The 16,329-nt window shown below is 30.6% G+C and overlaps 1 protein-coding gene across 2 annotated transcripts in view; it reads right to left on the bottom strand.

The window, feature by feature from the left end:
- Positions 1 to 219: 219 nt before the first annotated feature.
- LOC129959791 (uncharacterized) overlaps positions 220 to 16,329 on the bottom strand; it is a 51,024-nt gene continuing 34,914 nt past the window's right edge. For both annotated transcript variants that reach the window (XM_056072759.1, XM_056072706.1), the window contains 4 exons: positions 5,171 to 5,292; positions 3,855 to 3,938; positions 3,600 to 3,738; positions 220 to 3,280 (listed from right to left, as the gene is read on the bottom strand). In XM_056072759.1, coding sequence (XP_055928734.1) covers positions 2,206 to 3,280; positions 3,600 to 3,738; positions 3,855 to 3,938; positions 5,171 to 5,292 — 1,420 coding nt within the window. In that variant the 3' untranslated portion in view covers positions 220 to 2,205. The remainder of the gene's footprint in view (positions 3,281 to 3,599; positions 3,739 to 3,854; positions 3,939 to 5,170; positions 5,293 to 16,329) is intronic.

Genomic DNA, 16,329 nt, shown 5'->3' with positions numbered 1-16,329 from the left:
AGTGACAGACAAGTTAACTGTAACCGTTTCGGTTAAGCCTAATAATTTTAGAGTGGCTTTTGTTTTAACCAGTTAAAATTGAATACTTTTTGTTGGCTTTTAAGGCATTTTTTCGTGAGGAAAATTATTGGAATAAGCTTTAATCTAGTAATTATTAATAAACTTTAATCTATTTTGTCCTCAAAACATTTGCACTTTGGAAGGGAAAAAAAAAAAAAAAAAAAAAAAAAAAAGACGACGACTTCGTTTTCTTAAAATTGCGTACCATGTTGGGCAATTAAGTGATAATTGTCCAAACAATGCATTTAAAATCTTTATCAACCCTTCATAAGCACGTCTCCCATCTTCATTTAAGGGGGCACATCGCTGAAACATTTGATATTCTTATGGTCCAGTTAACTTAATTGATAGCAGCTAATAACTATACAAAATCTAGTTAATTGCCCGAACCCTACGAGTAAGAATAAGTTGACACAAATTCTTGATAAATTCTACTGCAAGGGTAGAAGGACAAATTACAAATTTTGGTGGCAGAATTTTCTCTTTAAGAAAATCTTACCAGTTTGAAACTAATTGATTAATAATTTCAAAGTATTTTAAAATATAAATTTACACTTCAAATCTCTTAGAGAAAAGAAAAATATGAAATTTACAAAATAATTAGATTTACCAAGCCCAATATTTTGTAGGATGCAAGAAATTACACATCTCTTAATAGAGATAAAATTTTGAAATACACTCAATATGCATATTCATTTACCTACACAAAATTTAAAATTAATACTAAAACCAACGAGGCATGTAAAGAGAAAATTTAACAATTTTATGTTGAGACAAATGGAATAAGGAAAGTGTGGAATATTTATTTTTCAACATTTACATGAATATTTACACTATAAACAAGAGTACAAATATTTTAGTCCATTGAAAATTTGAAGAGGAAGAACATCTCAACCAGAACTGATTTTTCAACAAGATAAAATAAAATAAAATAAAATAACCACAGAAATGGTAAAAATTTTACAACTAAAATTACCAAGGTTTAACTAATAAAAGTTATCCTTAAAAACTCAGACAACTATAGCTTAAGGCATTGCAAAATGCTGCAACTTAGAAGATGGCAATGTTTGTGTTCCAATCTTTGCATTGTCCATTTTTGTGGATGCTGCTTAAAAAATAACCCTAGAAACTAAAATATTTGCAACAAGATTCATATATACAATGCTCTTTGCCAAATGCAAGATGAGTGGATTTTTTCCATGTAAGCGATTTTACAGAAACAGATGAAAGGTCCTCTCACTTAGAACAGAAAATTACAGATGGTTACAAATGAGAAGTAACTATAAGGCAAGCCCAAATAAGTAAGAGATTTTTGTTACGAGATTGTTCGCAAATACAATATAAACAGATGACATCAAGGCTCCCCTTCAGTTCACTCTGCCAATAAAAGTACTGTTTGGTTTCTTTTCTGACAAAAGAATTCCACCCATTGACTGGTTGGTATATGCAGATACAATTAATGCTTAATGTGATTACTGAGAACTAAACAGACACACACACACAAAAGGTTGATGGGGAATGGGTGGCTTAGGACATTAACCCATATGTGGCCAGAGGGGAATTCTGCTTATAGTTTCATTATTTTCATGTGATTCAATATGTGAATACAATAATTTAAAAGCCAAACGCTTACCTCTGACAATTGGATTTTAGAAAACTGGATCAATCAGAAATTTATAAGATTACATAAAACTATCCTTTCCCATGTATTGTAATGAAAAAATGTCCATTATGCACAAGCATTCCATTATAATTAAAAATTCTTTAGATATAATTAAACCCCTTTTTTAATTTGGGCATACCTTATATACACATAATTTATTTCATATAAACTGGAGGAAACCTTCCGCAGTTGAATATTTTTAACACCCAAAATCTTAAATCTGAGTTTTTAGTTTGATAAATAAAGATGAAGTTTGATTAAGAATTCATTTTCAAACTTATTTTATGTCCATAATGACATATTATTTATTCTGTTTTGATAAATTTTGAACAAAAACTGCAATTAACTAACATAAAAGAGATGAAATGGCAATTTCAATGACTAACTCAAAAGAATTTTTTTTAACACTGTAAAATCTGTATGTTAACAATATTTTCAATACATTATTGTGTTTTGATCAATTACAAAAACATTTCACAATATTACAATGAAGAGATGCTGTTTTCTGACACTATGGAATCAGCAGTCAATTTTTCGTGCACTTGCATGTCTTGCTCATTTTGTAGCAATTCATTTATAACCTCCCCTTCTACAGGCACATGAAGATACCTGGGCTCGGTCCCTACTCCATTTTCATCGATGGTCCCGGCCCCTTCAAGGGCAACTTGAATGTTCTGTCCATGAGTGCCATCTGCCCCTTCCAAGGTCATGCCTGGAGGCAATTGCAGAGAGACTGTTCCATCTGCACTGCTGAAGGGGATGAGAAGTACCTGTTTCCCATCTGAGGTTGGAACTTTCAACAAAGTTGCACCTGCATATGACGGATCGTCTGGAAGTTCCAACTCCATTTCCTGACCCTCATCTTGATGGTCAGAAACAACCATCATCACTGTTCTGTGTTCTGTTTCTGATTCGATATCTGCTTCTTTTGCATCTCTATCTTCCGACATAGTCTCTTGTTCGACAGATTCTGCGGTTGTAGGGAATTCCTCATCTGCTGGTACTTCCATGTACTTGTCAGCTAATTTATTTTCAGAGTCGAGGACATCTGTTGTCTCTTCTTGCATGCTACTAGATAAGTTTTGCTCATCTTCTGGCTTACCATCACTATCCAATGAGAAATCTTGACTCAAATCTGCCTGATGGTCAGCAGATTCTGAATCCTCCAGAGTCATCACTTCATTTTTTTCCAGAGCGAGAACCATTTCATTAGAAAGATCGTCAAACTGTGCAGAAGAAGCGTCATTACTTTCTTGGTTGGATATCGAAAGAACACCATCTATGAAATCTTTTCTTTCATCACTTCCATTCGAAACTTCTGTTTCCAGCTGAAGATTTTTCTCGCTGATATCTTGGTTGTTTTCTGATGATACCTCCAATGGTTTACACTCATCGGATTTCAAAGTGCCCTCTTCTTGAAGAAGCTGAAGGTCATCAGTGTTTTCTAACACTGATGAGAGAAGATCATTATCAGAATTTTTGGGATCTTCATTTCCTGATGGTCTTTCATTCTCCTCTTTATTACTGGAATATTTTTGATTCGGAACAATATCAGTTCTGAAAAAAAAAAAAAAAAAAAAAAACTACATTAACATCAGAATATAAAAAGAATAATAAATCAAACTATATCATAACTATCCATGTCTTAAAAAAAGGGAACATGTTCCAAAATTTCATTTTATTTATTTCTATTTCATTTGTATGTCGTGATGTGTAAAGATCATACTTTAAGCAGAAAAATAATTCTTATTTCCAAAGAATATATATAATATGAACTAGATATTTATAGGAGAATATATAGGAAATAGATACATAAAGATATATACAAAATAATAGTGAGAGTGAAGATATTTATAGTTTGAAGGGAAGCACTTACATCGAGGATTGTTTTGAAACTTTGCAATCATGCCCAGCAAATTGGTCTTCATCATCAAAACCTTGGTCACAACCAGCACATATCAACTGTATGAGCTCAGCTTCATTTGATTCATCCATGGCAACAGCTGCGGATGCCACTAAAAAAGATGTAAAATATTGCCTCATAAATCAACTATGGAATTCAGAAAAACCATATAGCAATTAAATTTTCAGAAAAATAGAAGATTTTTGTGAAATAATCAAATCTACCCACCTTTTGCTTCTGTTTCTTCGGTTTTAGAAACTTCTGTTTCATGAGTTTTGATATGTGCTTCCAGCAATTTTTCTTTCATAAAACCTAGATCAAAAGAATAATACTGGATTACAAACTAATGCAGTTGAAAACTTCATATCTAAAAATATTAGTAGAATTCTGGCAATCAAAATTGCTATAAATAGTTTTCTCGGGTTTCACCATTCTTCTTTTTAGGGATGTATATAAATGTTTTCCTTAGACTGCCTATGAATATAAATTGTGTAATTAAGATGTCTCTATACTTATCTGTGCTGTAAGATTTTTTTATACATTTTTGAAGCATTAATTATATAAATATTATTAAAAACTTCATAATGATTGGTAAATCATTATGAAGTTTTTGAAAATATTTTGTATATGTTTTTATACTTTGTGCCAATCTGATATTAATTTAAGTGTTATCAATCATAATAAAACACTCAATATTTTGTTATTTTTTAGTTTAAATATGAAGATTTAAATTAATTTTTAATCCTGGTTGAAAATACGTTATTTACTGTCACATATTTAAAAACTGTTTCATTTCTTTGGAAAGGGTACTTTTAATGAATTACCATGCAGATTTTTATGAATTAAAAAGCAAGTACTTAATGGAAAAAAAAAAAAAATGCTCCGACCAGTCAGAAGAGGCCAGGTCTTATTCTGGGGAGCACTTCTTTTCATGCGCCTTCGTCCTGAAGGGGTTAACTATATTGTCCAACTCCCTTCCCTAAAGCAATACAAAGGAAAAACCTTAAAATTTAGATTGTATTTACTGGTTAATGTTATGACTTATTATGTTGTGTGATATTTATGGACTACATATCAGACTATCTTTTGGCTGAATGAAATATAGGGACTGCACAATGACCAAAGAGGGGATACCATGTCTCCATATTTAGAGTGCATATTCTGTAAAATAAGTTGCTTGCAACAATGAAGCAGCTTCTTTGAAAAAGATATTTATCAATGATCTGGCTTTGTGTCAAGTAAGAAAATAAATTTAAATTAAAAACTTCACATAAATTCTTATTCATTCACCTTTTATTGTTTTATTGTATAGTAAATAGGTATGATCAAAATGCGAGCTTCCAAAAACAAAAAATGTTTTAGAAATCACTGAAAATGTATTCTAAATGTTTAATCTCCATAGCTATAGGTATTTAAAACTTACGATATTGCATATTGAAGCTAAGAAGTAATAAAAGAGTGAACCTTTTCAAACATTTTAAATGGGGGGGGGGGGAAGTTAAGTGTTTAAGAATGCATGCAATATTTAAATCTAAAAATCTCACCTTTTTGACAATAAGGGCACTTGTGATCTTCATCACCTCTGTGTGTTTTCAAATGAAAGTAAAGACTAATTTTGGTGACCAAATGTCGAGAGCAACCTTCCCAAGGACATTGCACAGGAGGACTGAGGAAGAACACAAAATCTAATAAACAGCTTAATAATAATATAGTAAGAAATGTAACAGCAAATTTTTAGGATATGAACCTATTAATAAGAACAGCTTATTCAATTACATTTATAGTAAAAATCTTTATTATTATTTAACAGCATTTGCTGTTGAATAAATAGTGTTATCTAATTATCATAAAGGAGAAATCAAAGATAACTCACAAATGTAATATACAATAGATTTTCCTGTACCTCGCCATGAGAATTATTCCATACTTTGCCACTGTTCTATATGGCTTACTTTCAAAAGAATAACTTTACTGTAGTTTCAAGAATGAGTAAAAACATCCAATAAATGTTTCTAATTGTATTTATACTATTCTAAATTTTTATTGCTTACAATATCTGCATTAGATGCTTTTAATTTTGATGAAAACTATCCCAAGTGTTTCCATTTAGAAGACCATGCCTTTTCAGAATATTATTACTTTTTTCAATGACTAATAGGATTTTTTAAAGAATGAAAATAAATGATGAAATTTTTTTGACTAATCTAGCCAAATTTTTTTTTCTTCTACCTTCTACTCCTAGTAAATTTAATTTTATTATAAAAACATTTTTATAGAATTCTTTCTTTTATTATGAGAATTATGTTCTTAATAATAACAACAATATATATATATTATATATATAAATAACCAATCTAAAGTAAGAAATAGTTCGAAAACAAAACTAAAATGAAAACGAAACAAAACAGTTTCGAAATCGCAACTAAAAATTATTACCTATTCAAACAAAAATCAAAAAAGGAAACGGAAAAAAAAAAAACAACAACTTCATAGTATTTAGAGAGCGCAACTGCAGCTACTTCTAAAACACAGATGATTTGATACAAAAGTATTGAAATCAAGTTAATAGGAAAATAAAAAAAACCAAATAAAAATTAAACCAAAAAAATATAAAGAAGAATCCTTGCCAGGGGATTTTCGGGTCACGAGGAATCATTATTAGACTAATATCTGCATTCCCTTCACAGAAAAAATCCCTTTCTTTGAATCTCTACCTGAGGGTGACCCTTGAAAAAGTCTTCAGGCCGGATTCTTTTATATATTTTTTTGGTTTAATTTTTATTTGGTTTTTTTTGATTTTCCTATTAACTTGATTTCAATACTTTTGTATATATATATATATATATATATATACTTTAAAATCTAATTTAAACTTAATTAATTTCCTAATTCTTAGCTTTTCTCTTATTTCCTGATCCCATTCCACCTTTTCTATTTAATTAATTTAACACGAGTACTAAAATTACTGAATCAACTAAAAGCCGACAAGTTCCCATACTCCGAGTGAAGGGATAAAAACTGTCCAGCCAAGCACATTCTTTTTAAAAGTTCCCTATGATTCCCCTGCCTGTGATTGACAACTGTTGGAAATCCCTATTAAAATCTCACAGGGACAATATTCTCATTAGCTTTTCCTCATTTCGTTTTGTACTGTGCTAGTCGCTTCTGCTTATTCATAAATCATGTCTCCCGGGATAAAATAAAACAAAGTTAAAAATTCAAAGAGTCTTTGGCTATGACTCTGCTTCAAAAATTGTGATTACATATATATATATATCAGCATAAACTTAAGTGCACACCTTTAATAATTATGTCTGAAATTTTAGCTTGATTGGTTGAGCAGATAGATCATTTTTGGACTACCTTGTATACAGGGTGTAGCAAAATTTGATTTATTCAAATGTTGTAATAGTTTTCTTTCTTAAATCAGACTTTTCTATTGTTTCTTGAATTTCCTCTTGACATATCATGTGCAATTTGAATTTATTTTGATTTTTTTGAAATTAAAAAAAAATAAATGTTTTCAAGTCCGAATTGTTTTTGTTAGTGAAGTACGTTTTCACACATGGTTTGCAGGGACCTTGTAAAGGCCCTAAATATCAAAATCCTTTCAGGGGTCCCTAAAAAGTCTATAATTTTTGTTTCACTGCCCTTTACTTTTCCCACACTTGAGCTTCTAGCATGAAAATTTATGAAGATGAGAACTAATTAAACTGTTGTGCAACACTGAATAGTATGAATAATTGGCTAACGGTATGAATACCAAGGCTAATGTGACCTTCATAAATGTTCAATGATTGCTGGATATGAAGAAAATGATAAATCAGTCTAATAATAGTAAAAAAAGGTAGGGGGTTCCTTGGTTTTCAACAACCAACTTAAACCAATAAAATGGCTGTTACTTTTCACATTTTGACACTTTTCATAACAATTCAACTAGATTATAGGTTTTGAGAATTCTACCAACAGAAAGTGATATTGATATTATAGAGTTGTCATTCTCTAACCATTTTCCTCTATGAAATTTGAAGAAGGGAAAAGGGGATGCAGCAAGCAAGTTTACAATACAAGGAAAATATTTTCAACAGGTCCAGCAACAGGAGATAGTATTATTACACTATAGTTACCAAACGGAAATAGCCTTTGAAGTGTAGGAGTAATTATTCATATGGTTCTTGTAACGATGCACTTATTTTTGATGAACATTCAACAAATCATTGGAACAAGGCAAATGAATTTACTCTTTCTTTTTTTGGAATGGGGGATAGGGAAACTAAACTAAATAAGGAGGCTTAAAACTGCAATTATAATGAGCTATTCTGCAGGTGAAGATATTTATTGAATTCTTTGAAAAAATTGGATTTGAGTTCGTCTTTATCAATCTCCATGGATAGTCAACAGTATTGGATGATAAAATAATAATAATAAAAAAAATTCAATTTTGTTAATAATTCCAAGCAGGCTGTTATATCCTGCATGGAATTTAGAACTTCTTTTTATCTAATGTGTATTGTTTATTCGAAAACTTGCCAGAATAAATGGCTATGGTTTGAATTTCTAGAAAATGATAAAGATACTTCTGTTGAATGAGCAGTCAAAATGAGGATCAATTTGGTTTTATATGTTAAAAAATACACATTTTTAACATGAAAATTGAAATTACATAAATTTGTTGCTGAATGTGATATAAATCCTACTAGTCAGACAGAGGTTTTGCTCATCATTGACAAAATCATCCAATTTTTATTTACATTCTTCAAAGTAAACTGTTCCCTTTTACCATTTTTAGCAACAAAAATGGTTAGTGGCTGTTTGAAAACATTCAATGTCATGAAAAGTGATGTTCTTGAAGGCTAAAACTGTACATAGCATTTCTTTGGGTTTTCAATTGCAGATTTGTTTGCGGATATCTGAAAAGTTATTACTGAATGCTTACTAATCAGAAAAAACTTTACGTAAAAGCAGCCAACAGATTTGGAAAATTAATGTCAGGACTTGTATTTCTTTCATTTATAAAAGTTTTGGGTATGCTCCTTTTCAACTACACACTTGTGAGAAGTATATAGATCTAAAGAAAACAGTCAAATAAACTCTACTATAACAAGATGGCTATTCTTTCTGTTCTTACGAATTGCAAGCTCCTACAGGAAAAAGAATGCGATTCTATATTAATAAAAGTGAGCAACTTTTTGAATGATGTGACTTGGAATTCAGTAGAATTTTGGAGTTTGGATTAAAAAAAAATCATTAAAATAATGAAAAAGTGAAAAATATTACTAGAAAATATGGGAAGTAATTAAGATTCTAACTATGCAATCTGATAAGGAAATCATAGTTGAAAAGGAATTTTTCTTAAATAAAAGTATTGAAGTAGAAAAATTTAAAGAAGTTAATTAATTTATATAATAATAATAAAAAAAATGTTCTGCAGTAGAAAATTATCAAATTGCAAAAGGACTTTTATGCACAGAAAAATGCCTAATCATTCTAATATGTGGAAAAATGTGAAATAAGTGTTAAAAATGGCATCAGGATTTATACATATATATATTACTTATATATATTTATTTATTACTTATATAATATATTGCACAAAGAAAAAGTGGGTATTGCAATCCAAAAACAAAATTCTTTCACTGCAACCATAACTGTTCTGCATTGTTTAAAAGCATCACAATCTCAAGCATATACCTTCAAACAACCATGTCTGAAATTTTGATTCGGTTGAACAGCTAAGCCGTTAGTTGTTATATATAGTGGAAGTCTATATATAACAACTATATATAGATACTGATTTTTGGAAAAAATCTGTATATCAGAATCAAATATTTAGTCAAAAGATTATATTTCTCTTGAAAAAATGAAACAGATAATTTCCAAAGTCTGATAAAAGAAAAAAGAAATCGATTCTGAAAAAAATCGTAGAACTTTTTTAAACTATTACAAGTGTTTTTTTATTTCTTAGAATATTGGCAACAAAAGTTAATATGCAATTAAAGATCTGATTTTTTCTTTAAAAATTAATCTTTACTAATTATTTTTGTATCTAAACTTGAAAAAAAAAATGAAAATTCTAAAAATATTATCTTTGTTGTTAAAAAAATAACTAGAACTTTCAGACCTAATTTCATATTGATTCTTATTATACATTAATATGAAAAAATAGAACAGAGATACAAATAATATTCACATAGGAAACTCAAGTCACAATCCATTTCTTTAATCTAAATGCAGCGTATCAAGCGAAACAAGATACTGCGATTTTAACTTCTACACTACGAAGGTCTTTTAATGAAATTTTCAACAAATATACAGTTATTAAAAAAATAATTTATTGTGCAGGAACGTGAGCACAAGAGATGCAAAAAAGAGATGAAGACAGACAAAGCATCCAATAGCAGCATCACTGACAAGTGCAATATTTAAAAGAAGTGTTCAAAATCGTGATCTACAATAGCAATCATGTTTGATAACTCTGGTGAAGCAATTGCACACACTGCCAAAAAATGTCTAGTATTTCATGCACATGTGCAGCAGCTACTAATATTTGAGTAATGAAATCCTCAGCTAACTCAACTAGAGCCTTTAAAGCAACTTTTCGGATGTCCCGAAGAAGGGGGGGGGAATGATCTGATAAATCACGTTGGCCAAGGGATGGGCCCACCAAGCAATTTCATTAATACATCTTTATTGGTGCAGAAGTTGGAAATTAAACATCTTTTTTCAGTTTATTTGAGACATATTTGCAAATTGGGTTTCCTACATGTATATTTTTCAAACATTTGTTCTCTATCCTTTACTAAGTTTATACAGTTGAGAGAGAGAGAAAAAAAAAAAAAAAAGACACTTTTGTAACTTATTGTTGCATTTTTACAAAATTGGCATTGATAGAAATGTATTAAAGGGTTAGGACTGCTGAGATAGACTAACTCAAGATAATTTCTAATCTCAAGATAATAGTTAATTAACTATTATCTCAAAAATTTTCCATTATGGGGATCGAGATTTTTTAATAATTTGGTCCACAGACCTTTTTATGCAAGTGTTTTAAATTTCATTCCACAATTCGTAGTAATTCTTGAGATATACTTAATTTTGTTTCTGAAAACTCCGCCCAAAAAGATACAATTTATCAAGGAACATATAGAACTTTCAATTTCTTAATAATAGTGATAAAGAGAAAAAATTAATTAAATATTCCTATAGTCAATCTGTCCTGCAATTAAATTTATATATATATATATATATATATATATATATATATATATATATATATATATAAACGCTTGCACAGTGCTTAATCCCTAAAATAGAGATAAAAAGTTGGAAATTGGTCCTTATCATTTTTTTTTTCCTTTACTGTATAAAAAGAAAAATGTTTTAGAGGTATAAACTTCAAAAAAGATAATATGAATGAATTACGTAAATTTTTGTGGCAAACAGTTTCATATATATCAAACCATATAAGAAAAATGCTACCTTTCTATTTTTTTAAAAAATTACAGAAGGCATGGGTATCTATAATGTATCAAATAAGTTGATTTCTCATATTTAATATTATTTTTTATTTATGTTTAATATTATTAACAAAAAAAAAAAAAAAAAAAAAAAAGATTCAATATCGAAATGCCGCCAAAAATTTCAATTCTAAAGTCCAAAACTGAAACAATTTGTCAAATTTACCAAAAACATACTATTAGTTTTTGAATTATCCACCATAAACCCTATAAATATTTTATTTCAGAAAAAATTCATTTGTTGGCAACACATTCCTGAAATCGATGTTTGTCAAAAAAGAATACCTAAAAGAGGCCATTTCTGATTTTAATTTCCTCTTTACTTTCATTCTGCTGTTTAAGTTAGGAGCTTATGAAAAGACTTGGTTGCCGCCACACCTAATATATACCCTTGTTTTTTCCCGAATGGATTTAACAACTTTTTTTAATGACAGCTCCCCCTTAAATTAAAATATTGCCTCATCTAACTGACTTCTTATGTCTTCTAAACTGGCAACTTCTGTGCAGTAAACTTTTTGCTTGTGAAAACCCCAAACAGAAAAGTCAATTGGAATAAAATCTGATGATCCAGGAGGTCCTCCCCCCAACTCCGAACCAATCCGTCATAGATTACGCTTATTTAGAAAATCCTGAACTGCTGTTGAAGAACGTGTTGAAACCCAATCTTGTTGGAGAATGATTTGCCATCTTTTGGGTGGAAGAACGAAATCAAATAATCCTGGTAAATGATGTTAAAAGAATTACAAATACATATTGCCAGTGAAATTACCCTAGAAAATATGTGGGCCAATTAAGTAATCGCCAATCATTCCAAGACAAACTTTTAAGCTGAATAATGTCTGGATCAAAAAGTTTCGCAGTACGTGTAATGGTTTCAATTGTGCTAAATGAAAATGCCATCCCAAGTAAAAAGTGATTCATCAGTCGACAGTATCATTCTCAGGAAATGCCTTTCTTCCATAAATATTTGCATCTGCCGAAAGAGTTACCAATTTTTGGAAGTCCGATCTCCATAATTCTAGCACCTATGTAAAATGGAACAGGCGATATCTATTTTTGTGTAAGATTTTCACTACTGTACTTTGTGAAGTTCCAGCTTTGCTAACAAGTGAACTCACACTTGGACTTTCATCTAAAAGATCAGTGATTCTTACTTTTTTCTAGCATCTTAATAAATGAACCAGTCTCCCTTAGCCTCTGATGAACAGCGGCAAATTAGGTGTACGGCGATTGGATAAAGCAGACGATACTCTTCCTCAGCTCCCCTAAAGTTAATATTGCAAAATCCGGACACAAAATGAATACATGTGTACTCTTTGTATATAAAACAAGATATACCCATTATGAGGCAAGTAGTAATAGGCATAATGTAAAAAACCCCCCGGTTATGCTGAAGTGATGTCTTCAAATGTTGAAGCAACAGCCACAAGCATCCAAAAGATTGATAAGCTAATGATGCAATCAGTGGATTGTCTTATCATTTGTACCCGAGTGTGAAATGCAGTACTCAAGTAAATTACAACACATCTACACATCCGAAAACGTTCAAAACAATGGACTAACTTTTAAAATTTGGATTTTTCATGATTTTGAGCAATGCAATAAATTAGATATGGCGATTAATCTTTCTTTTTCATAGTTTACTTTAGACTATCAGTAAAAGTTTCATTTTCACTAGTTGCCAAAGATGTTTCATTCTATTTATGGAAAAAATATTAGCAAATTATCATATTTGATAAAAATTACTGATTTATAAAAAAAATTCTCTAACTTTCCCAACCTTCTGGAATTCTCTAGTGATTTCTGGTCAGTTGACTACCCTGATAAACCTGTCTCCTCTAGCCATTTTGTGAATATGCGGCAATTAATAAAAGCTATATAGATGATTTTTTTTTTTTTTGTTGATGATTATACCAGACCATCTTATGTAAAAATTTTAAGGCTCTACCTTAACAAGAAAAACGCTATGGGAATAGAAAACACTGGCACCAACAAAAACAAAAGCCTGAAGAAAATGCACATAAACTTAATAAATGCATAAAGCAAAAAATAACAGTGTTTGTGGAGCCTAATTTTTTAATACATTACTTCTCAAATGAAAAAAAAAAAAAAAGAAAAAAAAAAAGCATAAAACCTTAATTTTAACTCATATAACTGACTCTCTCTCTCTCTCTCTATATATATATATATTATTAGAAAATATTACGTTTTTGCACAATGACACTGATTATGACAGTGATAAATTATTCGGCTCAACCCAAATCTAATATTTTCATAAAATCTTTGAATATAATATACTTAATAAAAAAAAAGATAATCATAGCAATTAAAACGTTTAAATGATATACAGTAGACTCCCGATTATCCGCGAGCGGGTTATCCGCGCCTGCCGCACAAAGTTTTTTTTTTTTTTTTTGACTGATTTTTTCAAAAAAGTGCAGTTTTACAGTTAAGCTTTTGTAATTACATAATACATTACAGTATTAAAACAGTACATATGTATTAATTTTTCTGTGTATCCTTGACGCCTCTCGTAAGTACAAAGCACTTTTCTGTTTTCATTAACAAAATGCATTTTAGGTTAGTTTTGAGTGATATACTAAAATATTAAGCTTTAGTGAAACATTTCCTGCTGTTTATTTTACGTTTTATTGTACATAAAACGATTTTTCAAAGTTGGAATGACTGTTTTCTTTTTTGCTATACCCGTTTTTAGCTTTTTTCGGATTATCCGCGATTTTTGTTATCCGCGGCGGCCGCGCCACCCAATTCCGCGGATAATCGGGAGTGTACTGTATTCATAAAACTTTCTAATTTCTTTTCTTTTTGAATCAGCCAATTAGTTAGCAGTTTTTGTTTTGCTGCATAACTATACAGATTTTATTTTCACTATCCACAACATAACTGGATGCATAAAAGGTATCTGCCTTTATTCACAATACCCATCAGGGTTATCACTCAAATCTGGGAAAAAATTCCCCGTATGCACATTCAAGATACAAGGAAATGTTTGAATAACAATCACATACCATACTATCTACCAATATCTATTTGGTCATACATGCAAGAGATTATATCTCTGGTCCTGATCTACTTCACACCTTAAAATATCAGGTAGAAAACAGTATTGGGATTGGTAGCATGCAAAATGCCACGAAATTCAGATCTGTCTGACTTCGAGAAAGCCGCAATTGTAAGATATCATAAAAATGGCTGATTCTTAAGGGACATATCTAGTGAATTAAACATTCAAAAATGAACAATGACTTTTGTGATTAAGAAATGAAAGGTGAGTGGCGATTGTCAGAATGTTCTTTGACCCAGCAGACTCACGAAACTAAGAGATAAAGACCGACGAGTGCTGTCTTAAGAAATTCGGAAAAACCGCACCAAACCAATGGCCCACATATTCCAGAAGTTCCAATAAGTATCCGAGACTATTGTTTCGATAAACACATCTGCAACAAAGCACATTTTATTGGTTTCCATGCCACCCATAAGTCTTTCATCATAAAATCCAATTGGGCAGCTCAGTTTAGGTGGAGCAAGGTACGTCGAAATTGGACTTTAAATGAATTCTCTGGAGTTATGAATTAAGCTTCAATCTCTACCAGTTGGATAGCAGAGTCTGGGTTTGCCAAATGCATGGAGAACTCTTTTAACCAGAATGCATTGTAACTACAGTAAAGTTTGGTGGATTCGGAATTATTGGTCTGGGGATGTATCTCGTAGTTTAGTCTGGGACACACGATTCCTACTCCACTAATCTAGTCAACAATGTACTTCTTACACTGTGGCAATTTTATGGATTGCATCATTATTTCAAGGATGAAAATGCCTTGTCATGTTGCGAGGTCCACCATGGCTTGGTATGATGATAATACTACCAGAGCCCAGACCTGAATCTTGCCGAAAACCTCTGGGACGAGTTGGACTGCCGATTAAGAAGTGCAGCAACCGTCCAAAATTAGTAGAAGAACTTGCATGTCTTTTCCAAGCCAAGTAGAAGAAAATACCACTGCACATCACCCAAACACATATATAAAGCATGTCCCAGAGTGTTAAGTCTCTAATTGACTCAGGAAGAGGGCCTACCAACTGTGAATACAACTACTGAATATGAATAATGTCTATCTCTTTTATCACAGGTGTTCAATTGGTAAATAGCAAGCAATTTTATTGGTAAATAATGTAGTTAAAATGCAATATGATTTTAAAGAGTGGTAAAAACAAGGAAAGGGAACAATTTAACATTATTTTAACATTATTTGAAATAATAGCATATAAAAAGAATATTGATATTTACATACAGAAAAACAACTTCTTTTTATTCATTATCTAGAACTTTGCAAGACAAAATTTATATATTTAGGTGGGATACATTATCTCTCATGCTCTTTAATTGCACGTCACAAAAAATTAAGGATTTATCTATACTTATATAAAGCTCAATGTGTGTGTGTGTTGGCGCTCTACAGACCAGATCGTTTGATCAACAGCTATCAAATTTGGCACATGTATACCTTGGAGGTTGGGAATGTGCACCTGGGGTCCCTTTTTTTTGAATTTTAATTATTACTAAAAAAACTAACTTTCCCGCCAAAAAATCTTTTCATTTCGCCACCACCAAATGAGTAAGGCTTCAGTCCCCCCCCCCACTAACAAGGATAGGCTTAACATATTTTCATAGGCATAACATATTTATAACATAGGCTTAACATATTCGATTATTTCAAACGATTCTGTTTATTTTCTTCGATGAATTTAAAATTAAATATCGTTAATTAATCAATCTTTCAGATTCATTCTGAAGTACTTCTGAATTAAAATAAAACAGAATAAAGAAATTAAAAATTTCTAATCTGCATAGTGTTACCCCAACTGGCGTAGAAAATTCATGCATGTGCATTGTATTCTGATTGTTGACAACTATTTTCAACGGATGCGGACTTGATTTAAATTATTTTTAAGTTAGTTTTATGCTTTTGTAATTAAATTGTATTTATGTTAGTTATAAATTTTTTGTATATGCTTATAGTTTTAAGTACATCGTTTTTTAAGTAGTTTTTTTTAAACCTGTTTTCAACTATTTTAAACGATTCGTTTTATTTTCTTAGTGTTTGATGCATTTAAAATCAAACATTGTTAATTAATCGATCTGCTCATGATGATCTAAGAAAATTTTG

This window comes from Argiope bruennichi, chromosome 1 (assembly GCF_947563725.1).
Source record: "Argiope bruennichi chromosome 1, qqArgBrue1.1, whole genome shotgun sequence".
In the NCBI taxonomy this organism is placed as follows: domain Eukaryota; kingdom Metazoa; phylum Arthropoda; class Arachnida; order Araneae; family Araneidae; genus Argiope; species Argiope bruennichi.
This window is presented reverse-complemented; position numbering and strand designations above follow the sequence as displayed.